This window comes from Sprattus sprattus (genome assembly GCF_963457725.1).
Source record: "Sprattus sprattus genome assembly, chromosome: 20".
Lineage (NCBI taxonomy): Eukaryota > Metazoa > Chordata > Actinopteri > Clupeiformes > Clupeidae > Sprattus > Sprattus sprattus.
The window spans coordinates 8564460-8582210 of record NC_137918.1 but is presented as its reverse complement, the minus strand read 5'-3'; the positions used below and the strand labels follow the sequence as shown (position 1 = coordinate 8582210).

The following is a 17751-nucleotide window of genomic DNA, read 5'->3' as shown; positions in this document are numbered from 1 at the left end:
GGCAGAGTGGGTGGGAGCTCACGGGGAAATATTCGCTACTGCTGTGGCATGCTGCGGCGAGTTTGGCGACACCATTTTCGTTTCTCAAAACCGAAACGCTGTTTTGAAGACACCCCAAAAGACCGAAGGGAGGGGGCAGTGTTTCCCACTTTTGAGACAACGGTGTGCTCGCCTCACATCTGTGTTGTTACCCGTTGAAGCTAGAAGCGTGCGCACGCCGGGGTGAAAGGGAAATCTCCGATCGGATCGGGTCCGCGGGACGAGGTCACCAAGCGCACACATTGACGGGCCGTCGCAGCGCGAGAGCGTGAGGAACGGTAGTGTGGATAATGGCTGCCAGACTCAACGAGACATGCACTAAATGAAGAAGACCGAGAAGAAGAGACAACGGCAACGACAGGTAGGTACATATCTTGTCTCTCTTTGTTCGATTACTTCTAAAATGTGTTGGTCTCTTTGTGTCTCCGTGCGACGTGCTGTGCAGGTGGAAGCTGACCAGGAGGATGTTGTAGGTTTGGGGAGCCAGCTAACATTAGCTCCGACAAGCTTATTAGAAGAAAGAATAGCGAACTTCGATATCCATTGTAGTCTGTCTTTGGCTCAGCCTAATAAATATCAATATGTATTTTGCCCGTTAGGTGTTATAGTTGGTAGTGACATTTTCATTTAAGCGGATTCGTCCCGGCAGTCCTGGGTCTGTCGATTAGCCTATTAGCTAGACGTAGCTCCCACAGAGTCAAGCTAAGGTAGTGTTAGCCAGATATAGCTAGCAAGTTATACAACAACAATGTCTGCGCAACGTTCTAAATCAAGAAGAACGTTCTGGTGACAGTTACATGTGTTTTGTGTTTGGAACTCGAAGAACATGTGGAAGATGTTGCAGATTGATATGATGTTGCACAACTGTAACTTGTCGTCTTGTCAGCGTGGATTGGATACAGCCGTGTTTATCCAAGTAACATTTACACGTCTTGCTTTCCGTAACCCTTCATTTCAAAGATGGTCAAGGGAAGCGAGATGTTTGTTTATATCACTTCATAATCGACCTCTTTGTTGCGAGGCGAAAAGATACATAGCCCCTATATTTTTGTTTACATAACAACAACACATGCGCAAGAAAGACAGGTTGGTAAGCTTTGGTTATGAGATATCAGGTTGGTCTGGTCTATGTCCGTTTTTGAAGTTGTCATATTTGACTGAGCAGCCGACTCCTCGGTTGAGGTGTTCCTGTTGCTTCCAAGAAACTTACCGTGATATTGATGTGTCAATACCTACTTACTGACAATGATGAATAGCGAAGCCATTTCCCGTAAATTGACTTACTGTCACACCACATGCTGTCATACAAGTCCGACAAGATCTGGGTTGTTGATTTAGCTGCTGGCGTTGAGTCAAGATGGCTATACTGTACCCTTAAAGGAAAATACCAGGCAGGATTAATGGCTGTTTAGAAATACTTGAGGTATGATAGACATCTCCGCCTTGCTCACCTTAGCTGGCCTGGACCTGCCGCTAAGCAGTATCTTTATTGACGGCTTTGCCATGTGGCGGCTCCCTCCATCCCAGTGGAAAACAAGAGGGATTATATGATTGAGAACATATGTTGGAGAAGGATCGTATCCCTTGCTGAGCTGTCTTGAACTGCCAGTGACAACGAGACCTGCATACGTTGGGCTTTGATCATATGCCTGCAGCAGAACTGTTCAGGAATCGTTTGTCCATCTTAAGAATATGATTTAAGTGTCACATATTTATGTCAAATCTTCTATAAATGGATGGCAACTGATGACTTGCGTTATTGGCCGAGGTGTGAGAAGTGCAATGAGTTTTCAAATTATTCGTATTAATTTTAGTGTTGACGACTAATTGGACAACATAACGTATTTACACTATGGTCACACTGCCAGTGTATTTCTATCCAGGAAGTATAGATAATGCATGCATGTATAATTGCAGCAGTTTCTGCTGGCAGAGAACTGCCCCTTTTGTGCTCATTGTTAAGTCTGTGTGTCAATCTTAGGTCTTGAATTCAGCCCTGCAGACTGTAAGTAAGCACAGGTGTAATGAATTAGTGATGTATGCACACAGTGAGGTGGAGGGAGGGGAAGGGGAAGGAAAACGAGAAGCTTTTATTGGAATGCAGACCTAGACCACTTAATATTGAGCTTCATTACACCTTTATACACCCTTCATTTAGACATTTATTCTATTTAGTAGAAGCTTTGTTCCAAGGCGACCTACAGGACAGATACATTGCCATCAAGTTGCATGCGCTCTGGGTATCTACGCTTTGACCTTTGTGTTGTTAGCACCTTAATCTTCCAGTTGAGAAACAGTAACACATTTACCCCCCTTTATTGGTTTGACTTATTTACCCCCACCCCCCCCAATTCCCCCCCTCGTCCCAGTAGCAGCAGCAGAAGCGGGAGAGAGGAGGAAGGAGAGGATGGTGAGCCGAAGCCAAGCCAAGTACGAGTTGATCCAGGAGGTGGGTCGAGGCAGCTATGGCGTGGTGTACGAGGGGGTGACGCGGAGCACGGGCGCACGCGTGGCCGTCAAGAAGATCCGCTGCCACTCGCCGGAGAATGTGGAGCTGGCGCTGCGCGAGTTCTGGGCGCTAAGCAGCATCCAGAGCCAGCACCCCAATGTCATCCACCTGGAGGAGTGCGTGTTGCAGAGGGACGGCCTCGCCCAGCGCATGAGCCACGGCTCCAGCTCCTCACTATACCTAGAGGTGGGTGAGATGAATTTGTGTCTGTGTGACATTTAACAGGAGGAGTGTGTGTTGCAGAGGGATGGTCTCACCCAGCACATGAGCAACAACTCAAGCTCCTCGCTATACCTGTGTGTGTGTGTGTGTGTCTGTCTGTCTGTCTGTCTGTCTGTCTGTCTGTCTGGAGAAGCTGCAGGTTGCTTTGTATGATTGAAGCAGTGTGTGTATGTACTCAGTGAAAACTCAGTGGTTGTGGTAGGGTCAGATGTAGATGGATTGGTACCCTATTTTCTGTTCCTTTATGTTCCCATAGGGTGATTTGAGTCTCACTGTTTTGTTATCAGACTAGAATCAGCGTAAACATTCCATAAATCTACTATTCCAGAGTTCTATTGCAGTACAGGATAGATGAAAAGTATGTTGAAGCATGTATTTCAGTCAAGAGCCAATCATGCCTTAAACATGAAGGACTACATCAACACATGGACTTTATTGTAACTTGGGTGTAACTTGCCAGGGTTGCAGAACTGTACGCATGAAGTTATTATTTTTATTTATTGATCTATTATTTTCTTTTTGGACCCACATTTAAGTCTGCTCTCTGAGAGTTGGCCTCAACAACAAACGTCTCTAAAACTTAATATCTGTTGGGATCTGACAGACAGGCAGACAGGCAGACAGTCAGACAGACAGACAGGCAGGGCAGCTGTGCCATCTTGCAGTCAGCCGTTTATTTGCAAGCGTGAATGGTGTTGTGAGTGGATGGTGAGGGTGGAATGCGGCCCGTGTGCCTGAAGGAACATTTCTGCCGCACAGCTGCCCAATCTGGCAGTCAACATCGGCAGGAAACAGGAAGAGGCTTGAAGAAGCAGAAGGGCCACTGCTTTCTTTTCTTTAACCTGATTCTCTACCTGATGAGCCATCGAGGCTGCAATTCAGACCGGAGGCGGGGGTGTTTGTGTGTTTGTGAGTGTGTGGGTGTGGAGTAAGTGGTAAACCTCCTAAAAGAAGAGCTATGGCTTCAATCTCATAGCGCAACAAAGCCATAGAGCTCTTCTTTTAGGAGGTTTACCACTTACTCTGAGTTAACTTACCTAGGTTTGTCGCCAAACCACATACTTGAAATACCCCCTAGGTGTGGTTTAGACGTGTTTTAGATGTTGTTATCTTCACACTGCAGTCTCTCTGGTGTCTCATCCCTAGTGCTGTTTCACAGCAAGTCATGTCATATGTACAATGGCTGATGATTGAGCATATTGCAACACACACACACACACACAAACACACACAAACACACACACTTTCTCCCTCATGTGTCTTTCATGGCCCAGGATGTGGTGTGTGTGTGTGTGTGTGTGTAGCTCAGTGTTTCCTGCATGTGTTGTAAGCGTGCCAGCCAGCATGGTGGTAAACACACTCCGGTTTGGCAGAGGTTGTGTCATCCCAGATCCAGACAGTCAAGAGTTGTGACGCTCGATTACCAACTGTGTTTAGGTTGGGTTGGGTTGGGTTGGGTTGGGGTGGAGTTTGAATGTGCTGATAACCCGATTAACCTATGAACTCAATAGGCTGTCAGGAAAGTGTGTGTGTGTGTGTGTGTGTGTGTGTGTGTGTGTGTGTGTGTGTGTGTGTGTGTGTGTGTGTGTGTGTGTGTGTGTGTGTGTGTGTGTGTGTGTGTGTGTGTGTGTGTGTGTGTGTGTGTCCTTGCAGACTTGCAAGTCAGTTTAGCTTTCAGTTCCTCTTGCTATGTCACCAGCTATACACACGTTTGTTTGTGTGTGCCTGTTTCTGTCTGTTTTGCTGTGGCTACATTTGCATGGCTGTTTTAGGTATTATGTAATGTGTGCATGGGTTTATTGGAGTGTGTGTGTGTGTGTGTGTGTGTGTGTGTGTGTGTGTGTCAGTCATTATGCATGTATCGGCCTGTACCACACTGACATCCTGTTTGAATGCAGTAGTATCTCTCTCACCACCTCCTTCCCTCAGTGTATCTATCGCTCTTTCTTTTTTTCTCTTTCACTCTCTTTTGCTCTCTCCATTCCCTGTGTCCCGCTGTGTCTTTCTCTCCTCTTTCTCCATGTATCTGACTCTTTCTTCTTTCTCTCTCTCTCTTTGGGTCTCTGCATTTCTTCTCTCTCTCTCCCACTCTTGACATCTTCCTCTTCTCATCCCCCTATCCTTCTCTCTCGCTCTCTCTCTTTCATAAGTGCGTCTGCCCTCCTCTGACAGACAGGCCTGTGTGAGAAGGCCAGTGGAAGCCCTGACTGTGATTGTGTGTGTGTGTGTGTGTGTGTGTGTGTGCGTGTGTGTGCGCTTGTCTCCCCTCAGTGCAGCGGCACGTGGGCCTTTGTCCATCAGCTCGTTAAGCTCTCCGCCGCGCACCGCTTGGCTGCTCTCCCAGAACCCTTTATTTACACTCGTTTTTTTCTCTCTATGTTTCTTTCTCCCCCCCCCCCCCTCCCTCTCTTCCACCAGTCCACCCTTCCTCTTTCTGCTTTGGTCCTATAGAGAACACTGCAAAATAACAAATGATAATGGAGGGGACTGAAAACCAGTGGTGTCGCCTGTGGAATCCGCACATTAATTTTGCCTCGGGAGGGGGCTCCTTTATTAGTGCTGTGTTCAACAATCTGTGGGCAATTTGTAAAGCAGGCTGCCTCTTAAGCATTGTGATGCCTGTCATTGTCTGTGTGTCTGTGTGTGTGTGTGTGTGTGTGTGTGTGTGTGCACACTATGTTACCTAAATATATAGAATTGCATCCTTTGAAGTCTGTCTACATGTGTGTGTGTTTGTGGGGGGGGCATCCAGAACGTTTAAAGCTTGGCTGAGATTCAACCCCCAGGCTCTGAAGCGGATGTGGCAGTGAGCCGCTTTGTACTCGTCACCTCACAGAACGACCACAACATCCTGTCTGCCCTGCTGTTGCGTAGAGCCACCTTCTGTTTTCAAGTTCCAGCAGTCAGAGGCAGTCCGAGTGGCTTTTTACGTAACCTATGCACACATGCTTTGGGGAACTAATTGAGTGTAGACTTTCTTTGTTTTCATTCGCACCTTCTCTTCTCTATATCCCCCCCCTCACTCTCTTTCCTTTCTCTCTTATTCCCCCCCCCTTCCCCAGCTTTTTGGTAAATTTACCAAAACAGGTACACCTCACTCTCTAGAGCAGAGTCCTATTAAAACTTCAGGTAGACTCTTTATAAGGCAGATGCAGTTAATGATGGTGTGGAGATAAACACATGTGATCTGTCACATGGCTCGTCAAGGTTAAAAGGGAGCACTTCCTGCAGTCCGAGGCTCTCTTCAGCAAAACAAAGCTTTACCTTGGGCCTCCATTTGAGTGAAAATTGAAATTTTATTGAAAGAAAGATGGGGGAAAATAAAATGAAATAGAAAAAGAAATAAAATCTCAGGCTGGTGCTATGAGCACAAAAGGATGACTGTCAAGCTGAAGGATTCAGAAGAGTGTTATGCTCAGATCTGGCTGTTTGTGACCGCTCATCCCCCGTTGCTGTATAAGGGCTCCTTTGATGTGGCTTATTTTGGGTGGCGCTGTGAGTTAGCAGCTAAATGAAGTGATTAGCTGACTGTTGAGTCGGGTTATCAGATGCGCTTTCCTAAAAGCATTTAAAAAAAAAAAAATGGGATTTGTCTTCACTCCCCACATTAGCTGTTATGCTGACATAGAAACTTGTCTGCACAGACCAGCTTTAGAGCTTAAACTACCCTGCTGAATAACGGTGTTTTGACGTGTTGTGCAAAAGTGTTTCACAGGTATGCATCAGTGTTGACATCTGTTTGATGCATGCTTAGGACCTCACAGTAACACTCGTAAAACATGATGACTGCTTTGGACTCGTGTTTATCTCCTGTCTTCTGTCTCTCTCTCTCTTCCTCCCTCTTCAGTTTCTTTGTCTATTTCTCTTTTTATCTTCATCTTTTTCAATTTCACCAAACCGATAATAGGGCTTTATGATGTTTTCTCTTTGTCTTTCTTTCTCTCTGTCTGTCTGTCTGTCTGTCTGTCTCTCCACTACCCCCCCCCCCCCCCCCCCCCCTCTAGCTGGTGGAGACCTCCCTGAAGGGTGAGATTGCCTTCGACCCCCAGTGCGCCTACTACCTGTGGTTCGTCATGGACTTCTGCGACGGCGGCGACATGAACGCCTACCTGCGCCTACCTGCTGTCGCGCAAGCCCAGCCGCCGCACCAACACCAGCTTCATGCTGCAGCTGGGCAGCGCGCTGGCCTTCCTGCACCGCAACCAGATCATCCACCGCGACCTCAAGCCCGACAACATCCTCATCTCGCAGGGCCGCACGCCCACCGGCACCCCCGAGCCCACGCTCAAGGTGGCCGACTTCGGCCTCAGCAAGGTCTGCTCCACCTCGGGCCTCAACTCGGAGGAGCCGGCCAGCGTCAACAAGTGCTTCCTGTCCACGGCGTGCGGCACCGACTTCTACATGGCGCCCGAGGTGTGGGAGGGCCACTACACGGCCAAGGCGGACATCTTCGCGCTGGGCGTCATCATCTGGGCCATGGTGGAGCGCATCACCTTCGTGGACGTGGAGACGCAGAAGGAGCTGCTGGGCAGCTACGTCCAGCAGGGCGGCGAGATCGTGCCGCTCGGGGAGGCGCTGCTGGAGAACCCCAAGATGGAGCTGCTCATCCCGGCACGCAAGAAGAGCATGAACGCCCACATGAAGCAGCTGATCCGCGAGATGCTCTCCGCCAACCCGCAGGAGCGGCCCGACGCCTTCGAGCTGGAGCTGCGGCTGGTGCGCATCGCCTGCCGCGAGCTCGACTGGGACACGTGATGGCAGAGGGGCATGATGGGAAGGCAGAGGTCTGCCGAGTGTACAGCGCAGCTCCTCCCCCACCCCCCCCCCCCCCTCACGAGGCTTTCGGTTCGTTTTGTTTTTTTGTCTCTTTTATTTTACTGTAAAGAAGTGACAGCAATGCAAAGCATCGCCAAACAAACATGGCGCCCGACTCGTGTCAAGATCAGGACCGGGGACTGTTGCCGTTAAACTAAAACGATGAGTTTGACTTGAAGAGTGCAAAAGTCTTTTTCTTTTTGGGGGTGGTTTCTTTTTTTTGTTTGTTTTGAAAACGACAATAAAATCTAGTCTCAAACACACTCACCCACTGGTCACTGGGTGCGGGGATCTATGCATCCTTTTATTGGCTGGTTTTGAGATATTTTTCTTTTTGTATATCCAGGGAAATGATAAATATTTGGTCCTTGACATTTCTTTGTAGTTTTGTGAGAAGAATAGCCAGAGACGAGTGGCGTTTACCACCTGAGGTTACCCCATAAAGCACAGTGTTTTCGGAGGTGTTTTGGCTGATTAGTGGCTGAAGCCTTCACTCTCTCTCTTCAGGAATTGTTGCCATTACATATTCCACCTCGCTATTGTTGGAGGAGGATTGCACCAGCACCCTTCCACTTTTACCTGGAAAATCTGTTTGATCTCCTCTGCCTGCTCACAGCATATGGATTTATTTAGGAGAGTAAGCGCTCTCTGACAAAGGCAATCTTCTAACGGTCTTCCCTGGCACCTCATGTTCCTCCTCTCCTCTCCGCTCTGGTGGGAACGTCCCCCGCCCCATCCCCCTTTCCAATCTCACAGCCTTGAGGTTCCTCCTTCTCTCAGTCTCTGGCTTGCTGTCTCGTTCGGTGCTAACTTCACTTCTAATGCAAAACAGAAACAGGAAAAATTGTCTTTCTCTTGGCGTTCCCAACCACAACGTCCACCGTCACCACTACCACAGGCCAATGACATCCAAGCGGTTTGCCTATCCGAATCTTCCATGATCCTTTTGGACAGTGACTTCTGACCGGCAGTTAGTTTTACTGGATGGGTTGTCATGACGCAGTTTTTCTTTTATTTTTTCATCTTTTTTTTTTTAAGTGCTGTTTTCAATACTCTCTTGAAACATCTGTTTCTGTAGTCATTCTGTCAGTGGATCTAAAACTGTATGTTCTGTTCTAGATGGACTGTAGCAGTTCCCTGACTCTAAACCGGCATTTAGTGAAGTAGATGCATTGAACTGGTAATGGTACAAATAGCACTTAACACTTGTCTGCAGCCCCTCTTCACTAAAGAAGCACTGGTTAGAATCTGTGCCGGCTGAAAAATATGCTGCTGATTTTATTTCATTTAATTTCATTTTGTTTCGTTTTTTATTCTCAAACAGCTCTCATTCTTAGGGTAGTTTAAGGGGGGCATGTTATCACTTCAGACAGTGGGAGGATTTCACAGGGCCATGGAATAACAGAAAGCGTTTTGAAAGTGCCGTGGGAAGGCGTGCGAGAGGCCAGGGCTCTACAGGCAGCCTTTGGAGTTGACCTCGTCTGAACACACGCTGAGCTCGGAGCAACTAACCAGCACGAACAGATGACTGCCCCGCATTTTTGCAAGCTGAAGAGAGAGTGTGTGTGTGTGTGTGTGTGTGTGTGTGTGTGTGTGTGTGTGTGTGTGGGGCTGCTGCTGCAGGTGTGGGCAGGGTTAATGTGTGTGTCGAGGTGAGCAGGTGTTTCGTTGTGACCTGTGCTTTTCCTGTGGCTCAGAGCCAATTCTGTGATCTGGGCTTTACACAGCATGGGCGGGGGAGGGGTGTGTTTTGGGTGGGGTGGGGTGTTTTGGGTTTTTTGTCTCCTGATTGGGACAGAACACAGATGCAGTGATGTGAATGTTCTAACAAATCGCTTAATGAGGAAGAATTTGAAGAATGACATTCCCGCCTCTAATTGAGTGTAATTAAATTCCCTGAAAGATGGAAAAAGGGGGGTCAGCAGGCGTCAGGCAGATTACTCACGGGAGCATTGAAGGCCTTATTGTTTGCCCAAACATCCACTTCTTCATTTTTGGCCTTGCAGAAGCCCAACATTTCTGAACTTGAATCGGCAAATAAATTGCAAATAAAACTCGTGTGAATAAGAGCGAGTGCTTGTGTGTGTGTATGTGTGTGTGTGTGTGTGTGTGTGTGTGTGTGTGTGTGTGTGTGAGTGTTCTGAATGCAGAGTGGCTTGCACTTAAGGAACTTCACAGCTTAACTTAATTTAGTTTTTCTTCCCCCACTTTTTTTTTTTTATCTGGCTGCACCCATGGCTTCCTATTACACCTTAATGAAAAGCTCTTTTTAGGGGTCGCGTACACACAACAGAGTGATGGTTGACTGAGACAGGTGACACACATAGACATCACATGCTTTTCACCTTTTAAGCAGGACCACACATGGCGACAAAGCACCAGTGCCCTCACATTCTTACGCACGCACGCACGCACGCACACACACACACACACACACACACACACACAAACACAAACACAAACACAGACGCGCACACACACACACACCTGCCTGCCTTTTCACACTGACACCCACTCACACCAAGCCTGTGAGTGCTGAGGGATCGTCGGTTTTTGACACTTGACGCCGCCAAGGTGAATTTGATCTCCTCTCACTGTGTCAACCACCCCCTTCCGCATACACACACACCGCCTGGCACTCCATCTCAGCGGTAATCCCCTTTGCCACGCTTCTGACAGCCTCGCAGTAAGCCTGTTAGGTTGTCACAGCACCTGGCAAAGACAGGCTCGGGGGAGAGGGGGAACCCAAAATACCTTTCAGGGCAACATCTTTTTCTACTGGTTCTAAGCTGGTGGGAATGAGAGGTGTTCTTTCGGAAGGGGGAAGAGGTTTGGGGGGTAGGACATGTTTAAAAAAAGAAAACATGCCAAGCGCTCAATATTTAATGCAGTAGATGCAGATTTCAGGGTCACTTTACACTTCCCGGTGGTGCTTGCGATAAACAGTCAACACCAGCAAAAGCACAGCACCTGCGACAGACACACACACACACACGCACACACAGACACACTTACATGTATCTTGGAATGTTTGCATGGAAGTTTGCCATTGCAGGAGTTTTGATCGGATTAACCTCCAATCCACAATATGGCCACTGGAGAGATGGGTGTAAGCGCCCTCGTGGCCGAACGCCACGCTTGGAAAACCAAACTGTCTGCATCTGCCTATTGGCTTCATTTTCTGTCTCTCTGTCGTTCTTTCTTTTTCTCTCTTTCTTGCTCTCTCTCTTTTGGAGACTAGCTGAATTTATGCCTTATTTCTGAATCTCCCTGCCCATGTAAGCACTTGATATCAAAAAAAGCGACTGTGCACTTAGCCTACATGTATGCTTTCTTTAGCCTGAAATGTTAACAGGGGGCTCGTCTTTCAGTGGATCTACTGAATGACTTGATTGCTGTCAGTATTGAAGTCTGCCTGTCATACAAGTTGACTTTATACCCTAATTGCATTTTCTCCCCTTGTCTAGAACATTGTTTCCTTTACACGCTTGTGATTGAATACGGGGAGCTAAATGGCGACAAGGCCAGCCACTAGACTAGTAGGAGCGCTCTGGCTCCAAAGTAGGTCATCAATCTCTGTGCCCTGGAGGCTTCTGGGAGAAAGACAAGGCTTCAGGGAAAGTTTGTGTGAGGACACATAGAAACTCCCTGCACATATCAGCAAGCCAGACAGAGAGTCTTTTGAAGATGTTCCTTTTTGTAAACCAATCAGAATTTTTACCAAAACTTCAAGACATGGTCTTCAAATTAACAGTCTTCATTTGGAAGATTCCTGGTCTTCTGTATTTATAGATTTTCTCTGGATCCCATTTTGTGAACAGGGGTTATGAAAGTGTGAGAGATGAGAACTTTTGTTCTTTTGGTTTCTGTTTTTTTTTTTCCTTCTTTATTTTGTGGGGTGACCTCATGGTTGGGCCATGATTCAATCTGACATGTCATATTGCTGTGATGGGTTTGGTTTTCCAGATTTTTTTCTTTTTTGGCACAGACATTTTTACAGTTTTGTTTTGAGTTTCTGTCTATAAAAGAGTCAATGAATTGCAATTCAGAATCCCATGTGATGTGCCGGTGCTGTTGGTAATCGTCTGTGTCCATTGGGTGCTTGTTTGTACTTGCTTCCCCCCTCTCCACCAAGGGCTGGATTGGGCACAACTGACTATTCCACTACCTCCCTACCACTCAGTAGAACTCATCACTGTGGACAGAATTGGACCCAGTAGCATAAACACAGCTCAACAGCATAATCCCATTAACTTTTTTAATAGAGGTTGGCAAATTGCAGTTGACTGGGTTCATCATTTTTTGATCCTTGGGTCCAATAGCAAAAGCCTGCAGGCCATGGACGACCAAAACATCACTGTGCCAGGAAGGGCTGTGTTTTGTTGTTGAATGCGTCATCGTCCAACAAGATTGCATTGGTTTCAGATTCCAATGCAGAGAAGGGGTCTTGACACATCCATTGAATTGATGTGTTGTGGCAACAGCCACTGTCATCGGAATGTAATTATTAAGGTATAATGTGGTTGAAAAGAAGGGGGAATAAATCAAAACCGATAAGAAAAAAACTAAAAATACAATGGACAAAAAAGGTTTTTTTTAGACAATGGATTTTCTTTTCGGTGTCATTGTAAAATATTTTGAGAATAATTGAGATTTATCAAAAGCAATGTTGTAAATGAATGTGTAATTTATTGTTGCTTTTGCTTAATAAATGATTAAAAAAAACGTGAACTCTGTTTGTAATGATTCAGTGATTAGCATACTGCTTGAACTGCTTGATACTTGTCATATTTAAACAATTTTCCTGTTGTAACTTCACCGGTAATACTGTGGTAAATGGCAAAGTATAAAAGTCTGCGAACTGCAGCTGGTCAGCAATGTTACGGGTTTACGAGAATGGCGATGTACTGAATGTTGACACACCCAGGCTCTTCTTGCTTTACGACCTTACGTCACTCACCACTGCGTGCCATATTCTCATAGACATGACGTTAATGGGTTTGGTAATGGACAGAGGGGACAGACTTAATAAGGTAATGTCTTGAAACTGGACTGAGGTAATGCTGAACATGGGATTTTTTTTTACAATAAGGAAAGCATGTGGCGTAATTCATCATTATTATTTGCGGGAACAAAACGCGAAACAGGTTCTTGATCAGAGTTTGCGGCAATAATGAGATACTACGTGGTTCAGGTGTTCTTCATTACCTGCAGGAGCAGTTTTTTTTAATAATCTGGCAATGTTATGCTATTGCAGGTCAGCGTCGGAATTTCTACGGTGCATTGCAAAACTAGGGAACATTTGGTTGCAATGACGGAAGTCAGTCCAGTTTTATTGTTTTTATGTATTACATTGAAACACGCAAACAACGCTTTACAATGTATTGTTTCAAACGTACTGTATAAGATAATTATAGGCTTAGTATGCTCACATATGTATCACTTCTCATTCTTATCTTTGAAACGCTAAAAAAAAAAAACTCTAATAATTGAACTAAACGCTAATAATTTAACCTCCCGGTAAGCGATGGATTCGATCAGGTGTCCGAAGTAAAGCATGATTGGTGAAATAGTTACACCTGGTAATTTGCTGCAGGAGCGCATCGCAACCGTTCCACTGCTGAGCAGAAATGCCGGTCTGAGTTTAAAGTTTGACGGAATATATTTATGTAGCCTACAACGTTAGTCTAATAGAGAATTTCATCGTATTCCACATGGGGAGTCAGGGTAAGTTATACAATTTTGGTATTCATTCATTCAGTCCGAGGCTGCGGATAAAAGTAGTAAGTTCACTATTGTTGACGCGTGCCCGTGGCGACCCCAGGTGTCCAGAAGTAGCTTATGGTCAAATGTCCTGTCTTTTTTTTATATAGTTTAAATCGCTGTGCAGCTGATCTTTCTGCTAATCTTTTTTTTACCGCTAGGCTATAGGTATTCATCTTCAGGGTCTGGTTGCAATCAGTCCCCTGGTGGCTTTACCACACCTCTAAAACGAAGGGTGAGTTTGTTAGTTGCTAAATCTTCACCGACGCCTACCACCATAGCTCTCAAGTTCTTTTTGCAACTCTCTTCTTCACAGTCCAGGCCAGACGGTCTCTGTGTGGTGCCATGCACAGTCTCCCACCTCCACTCTGCCTCTGAAACCCAAAATGGTTTTACAGTGGGAGAGACTGAGCTCAACATGGTGAGGCATAGGAGCTCGCTGTGCGCAGTAAACGTTCCATCATACCGCTTGTTCACACTGTGGAAAATATGTCAATACATACAGTTAAAAAAATAAAAACTCCCGTGTCTGCAAGGTGTCTCTAGTGGGGATTGTGAGGAGGGTGACCTCATCGATGTCATCTCTGCTGTTCTTATTGGATGACATGACTGGGCGGCCCATAGGTGCACGATTTTGGCATGACTGTGAGGTAAGTTCATCACCAAATTAGGTTGGTTACTGTGGCATATTTCTATTAGGGGATTTAGAATAACAGCTCCACTGGTTGAAAAGCTCTACATCGATTCTTGTTTAATGCTCCACAGAGCATTGTTCCAGATGGATGGATCACTGTGTAGGGTGATCCGTTTGTAACGGCTGCAAATTGATATAAAGCTGTGCGATTGAGAACAGCCCTTTAGGGTTCTCAATTGAACTATTATCCCTAAGACTGTATACACATTATATTCACATAGGAAGATGGTGTGAAGAATTCTGTCATCCCCCCAGGCACATATGTCAAAGTCATTGGCAGGCTCCGTTCCTTTGAGGTATGTGGATGAGGCCTTCTTCAGTGAACTAAAAATTACCAAAATAGGTGCAGAATATTGATAACTTTTTTTTGTGGTCCACAATAAATATACGTGTTAAACAGTTAGCAGCATTTGTCCCCGGGTTTATAGCCTTTAAAATCCCAACAAATGAGTGATAATACAGCTATTAACAACAGAGATCTTGGAAGTCTGTCACACTAGAATGAGAGGTCATCCCTTTAATGAGTAATTCTATGTTTGCATATCTATATTCTGTTTTAATCTACTGGAAGATTTCAATTGCAATGGCAAGTATCACCAAATATTGGCATATTTCTCAAATAGTGATTTTATTTTATTAGAAATAAATGTGTTTTATTGTCGAGCCTGTTTCATTCTCTCAATACCTGCTTAGACATTTGTGCACAAGTCTATTTAGTATTCAATAGACTTATCTGGATTTGGTCAGTCAGTTGATCTATGTCTTCTGTGGTGTTTTGGTCTGTGTTGTATCAGAACCATAGGTCAGTGGTTGGCCTTAAACTCCGCAGACTGCAGGACTTTAATGAGATCACCTCCCATATCCTAGAGGTGATCCAGGCCCATATGCGCAATAGACGAGCTCCACTGAACAAGGCATGTCTGTCATGCCAATTGTGATATTTGACCCAGAATGTATTACATGAAAATTGGCTTTCTCCAGACTAGTAATTTCTCTTGCTTTTTTCATATACACAAATTATTATACATATAAGTTCATAAAGCTGTCAGAGTTTCTGTCTGTTTGTTTTTTTGTTTGTTTGTTTGTGTTATCACTCCCCTCAGGTGATTGAAACAACATCGAGTTCTAACAGGAGTGAACTGCACCCAAGTGTTATGAAGGTGGAAGGTGTTCCCTTGGATCCAGACTCTGGTGGTTTCAACCCCATTCAGACTGAGGTGACCAGACCATTGTACCATTATAAACTATAGTGTTATGGGGGATTTATAGAACTCTGTCATTCTTATGGGAACTCCAGGGCTTGGGAATTGTAAGAAAAATAAGTTTATTTTGTGGTTGGTGCAGCAATCTGTCTTTATTCCAGTAAAGTGCAGTAACGAAGCACGTGAAACATGCTCCGGATTCAGCGGTGCAGATCTGAACCACAAGCATCTCCAACTTTAGCAATATATACTGTTTTAAGACACCTCCTAGGCTTTCTGATGTAAATCAGCTAGGCTTCAAATGCAAATAGGTCTGGCAACTTTTTGCTGTTCTGTATGATAATCAGGTTTCTCTGACTGAGATGGTTCTCAATGGCCTCTCCCATTCCCATATTAATTGCAGTCACTCACACCTCAGTTGGCTCCCTGACCCCAGGTGTCTGTGCAAATCCAGTGTGGGGACCTTTCCTTTGTTACCATGATCAGATTACCATATTGGATATTATGCGGGCCAACTTTTGGTGGTCACAGCAGCTGCTTGATCATGAAACTTACAGAATGCACTCTCATTGGTGAAGTGTTGGTATAGCTGGAGTGTTGCCATTCCAGACCTAAAACTGGCAAGGGAAACTGACAAGGGAAACTCACAGTGTCTTGCACCTAGATTGGAGATTGGGCGATGGGCGAATGCTCATATGACAAGAGTGGTCCACTACTAGTACACTAACATTGCAGTGAGCCCATGCATGCAATGCAGGACTACTGTTGCTTCAGTGTAAGCCTACTGCCTTGTATATGCTACTATATTGTTTGTTGTGTGGTAGTACATTCATGTTTTGCTGAACTGTAAACACCTGCATGCAATTAAAACATATTGTGTAGTGCAAACAGTCAACAGAAGTCATAGTATGTTTCATTCCCTGCTAATGACCTGTGGTGGTACTGTGTTTAGCCTGCAGTACAAAAAACAGGTTCCCATTTCCCTTTACCCCACAGCTGCACAGCTGAGTACAACAATAATAATAATAAAAAAGAATTATTGTAGCAGTGTTTTCCCCAGATTCAGTGCTAACAGCCTATTAATACATATCAATTACTAATGATGGAGAAGTGAGACTTGGGGAAACTTTCAGACCCAGACGTGCTCAAGAATTACGGTTGGGATACACTGCTATTGTATTTAACCCTTTCTTTTCTTCTTTAGGTCTTTAACCTGGTAAAGGGCTGTTCAGACCACGAAGGACTGAGCCTCTTGGCTGTGAGAAACTGTGTAAAGCCTCAGTATGCGTCCCGTGTCGAGTATGAAGTTTTCTCTCAAAGTTGATGTCCCATCATTTAACATCACACAGTGTGTACTTGAGAGGAACTTCACTTTTTTTCTCCTATTTTGTCTGTGCAGGGAATGTTTGCAATTTCTCAAAGATGAAGGCCACATATATTCCACCGTTGATGATGATCACTTCAAGACAACTTATAATTGATGTGCTGTCACCAGTCGTATTGGAGTTGCCATGGCTTAGCCAAAGATTGTATAGTAGAGTGTTGTGATTAAAGTTGGGTCAGGTAGAAGTTATGTAGCCTACATGATTTGAAAAAGCTCATCAAGTAAAGGGCTTGATTTGTGCAACATATTCCTTAGAGGAATAGGATTTAATTTATATTTTGAACATGTTCAGAATTCTGTAGAATTCATTTTGAAAAAAGGAAAGTAGGTCTTTTGTTGGTATTTTGTTTTTGGATACTTTTGGAACTTTATAGACCCTGCAATAAAAGAGTGTATCCAATCGGTATACGTTGTATAACATTTCAATTTCAGAAGTGTTCTGCCTATTGTTCTTTTCTATTATAAATCGATAATTAAGTTAACATCTAATTTGGGACTACTCACCTAAGGGATCACAAAAATTTGTAAAGTCCGCCATATACCCACAATGCCGTGGGAAGCTGTAAGATGGCAGCGACTCCAGGGGCTAACACACCTCTTTTTGATTGTCCGTCATGGTAAGGTAAGTCAGCACGCCTGTTCAAGCCAAATTTGAAATACTGCAATCAGCATCTATGAATCGTCCTACCAACTTTGCAAAAGTGTCCTCGTATGTTCCAGTAACCACTTATTCGACCATTGTGCGTGTGAATTTTTGGATAGCACTTGCTATCTTACGTTAGCCGGCTAAGAACTCCAAGAACCAAGTTAACGTTAGTGTGTATCAGGCTAATAGCTAACTTATACCACTTTAAATGTTATATTGCACATATGACCCATGTCTTTCGGGCACGCTATGTAATTGGTTCGCTAAGAATGTACACCTTCGTATTTTTAGGATGTTGCTGAAACGGAATATCATCTCATAGTACGTGTGGAAACATGTTATCTGTCGGTATGTTATTGTCTGCAGATTTATGCACAGTCTTGTACTTGGATTGATCAATGTTGGTGCTGCAACCGTCGTTACGTACAACTGGTTTGATTGCAAATCAAAATCATATTACCCTAATCTTTTAAGTGG

At 44.9% G+C, this 17751-nt stretch overlaps 3 protein-coding genes across 3 annotated transcripts in view; all 3 read left to right on the top strand.

The window, feature by feature from the left end:
• Window positions 1–217: 217 nt before the first annotated feature.
• On the top strand, window positions 218–7525 carry pdik1l (PDLIM1 interacting kinase 1 like; the record flags this gene model as incomplete). Its single annotated transcript, XM_080859696.1, is given in 4 exon segments — window positions 218–400; window positions 2412–2734; window positions 6775–6882; window positions 6884–7525. Coding segments are annotated over 3 exon segments (1038 nt in total). The 5' UTR covers window positions 218–400; window positions 2412–2446.
• A 5774-nt stretch (window positions 7526–13299) lies between these two features.
• LOC308381223 (replication protein A 32 kDa subunit-like) lies at window positions 13300–16725 on the top strand (the record flags this gene model as incomplete). The annotated part of the gene is made up of 9 exons (XM_080858744.1): window positions 13300–13312; window positions 13510–13583; window positions 13665–13769; window positions 13885–13998; window positions 14264–14338; window positions 14837–14956; window positions 15146–15259; window positions 16449–16543; window positions 16644–16725. The coding sequence occupies 9 exons, from the start codon at window positions 13300–13302 to the stop codon at window positions 16723–16725; spliced, it is 792 nt and encodes a 263-aa protein (XP_080714870.1).
• A 470-nt stretch (window positions 16726–17195) lies between these two features.
• ppp1r8a (protein phosphatase 1, regulatory subunit 8a) overlaps window positions 17196–17751 on the top strand; it is a gene marked incomplete at both ends in the record, with an annotated part of 11299 nt that continues 10743 nt past the window's right edge. The window contains one exon of the mRNA XM_080858743.1: window positions 17196–17245. Within this exon, the coding sequence (XP_080714869.1) occupies window positions 17196–17245 (50 nt within the window). The remainder of the gene's footprint in view (window positions 17246–17751) is intronic.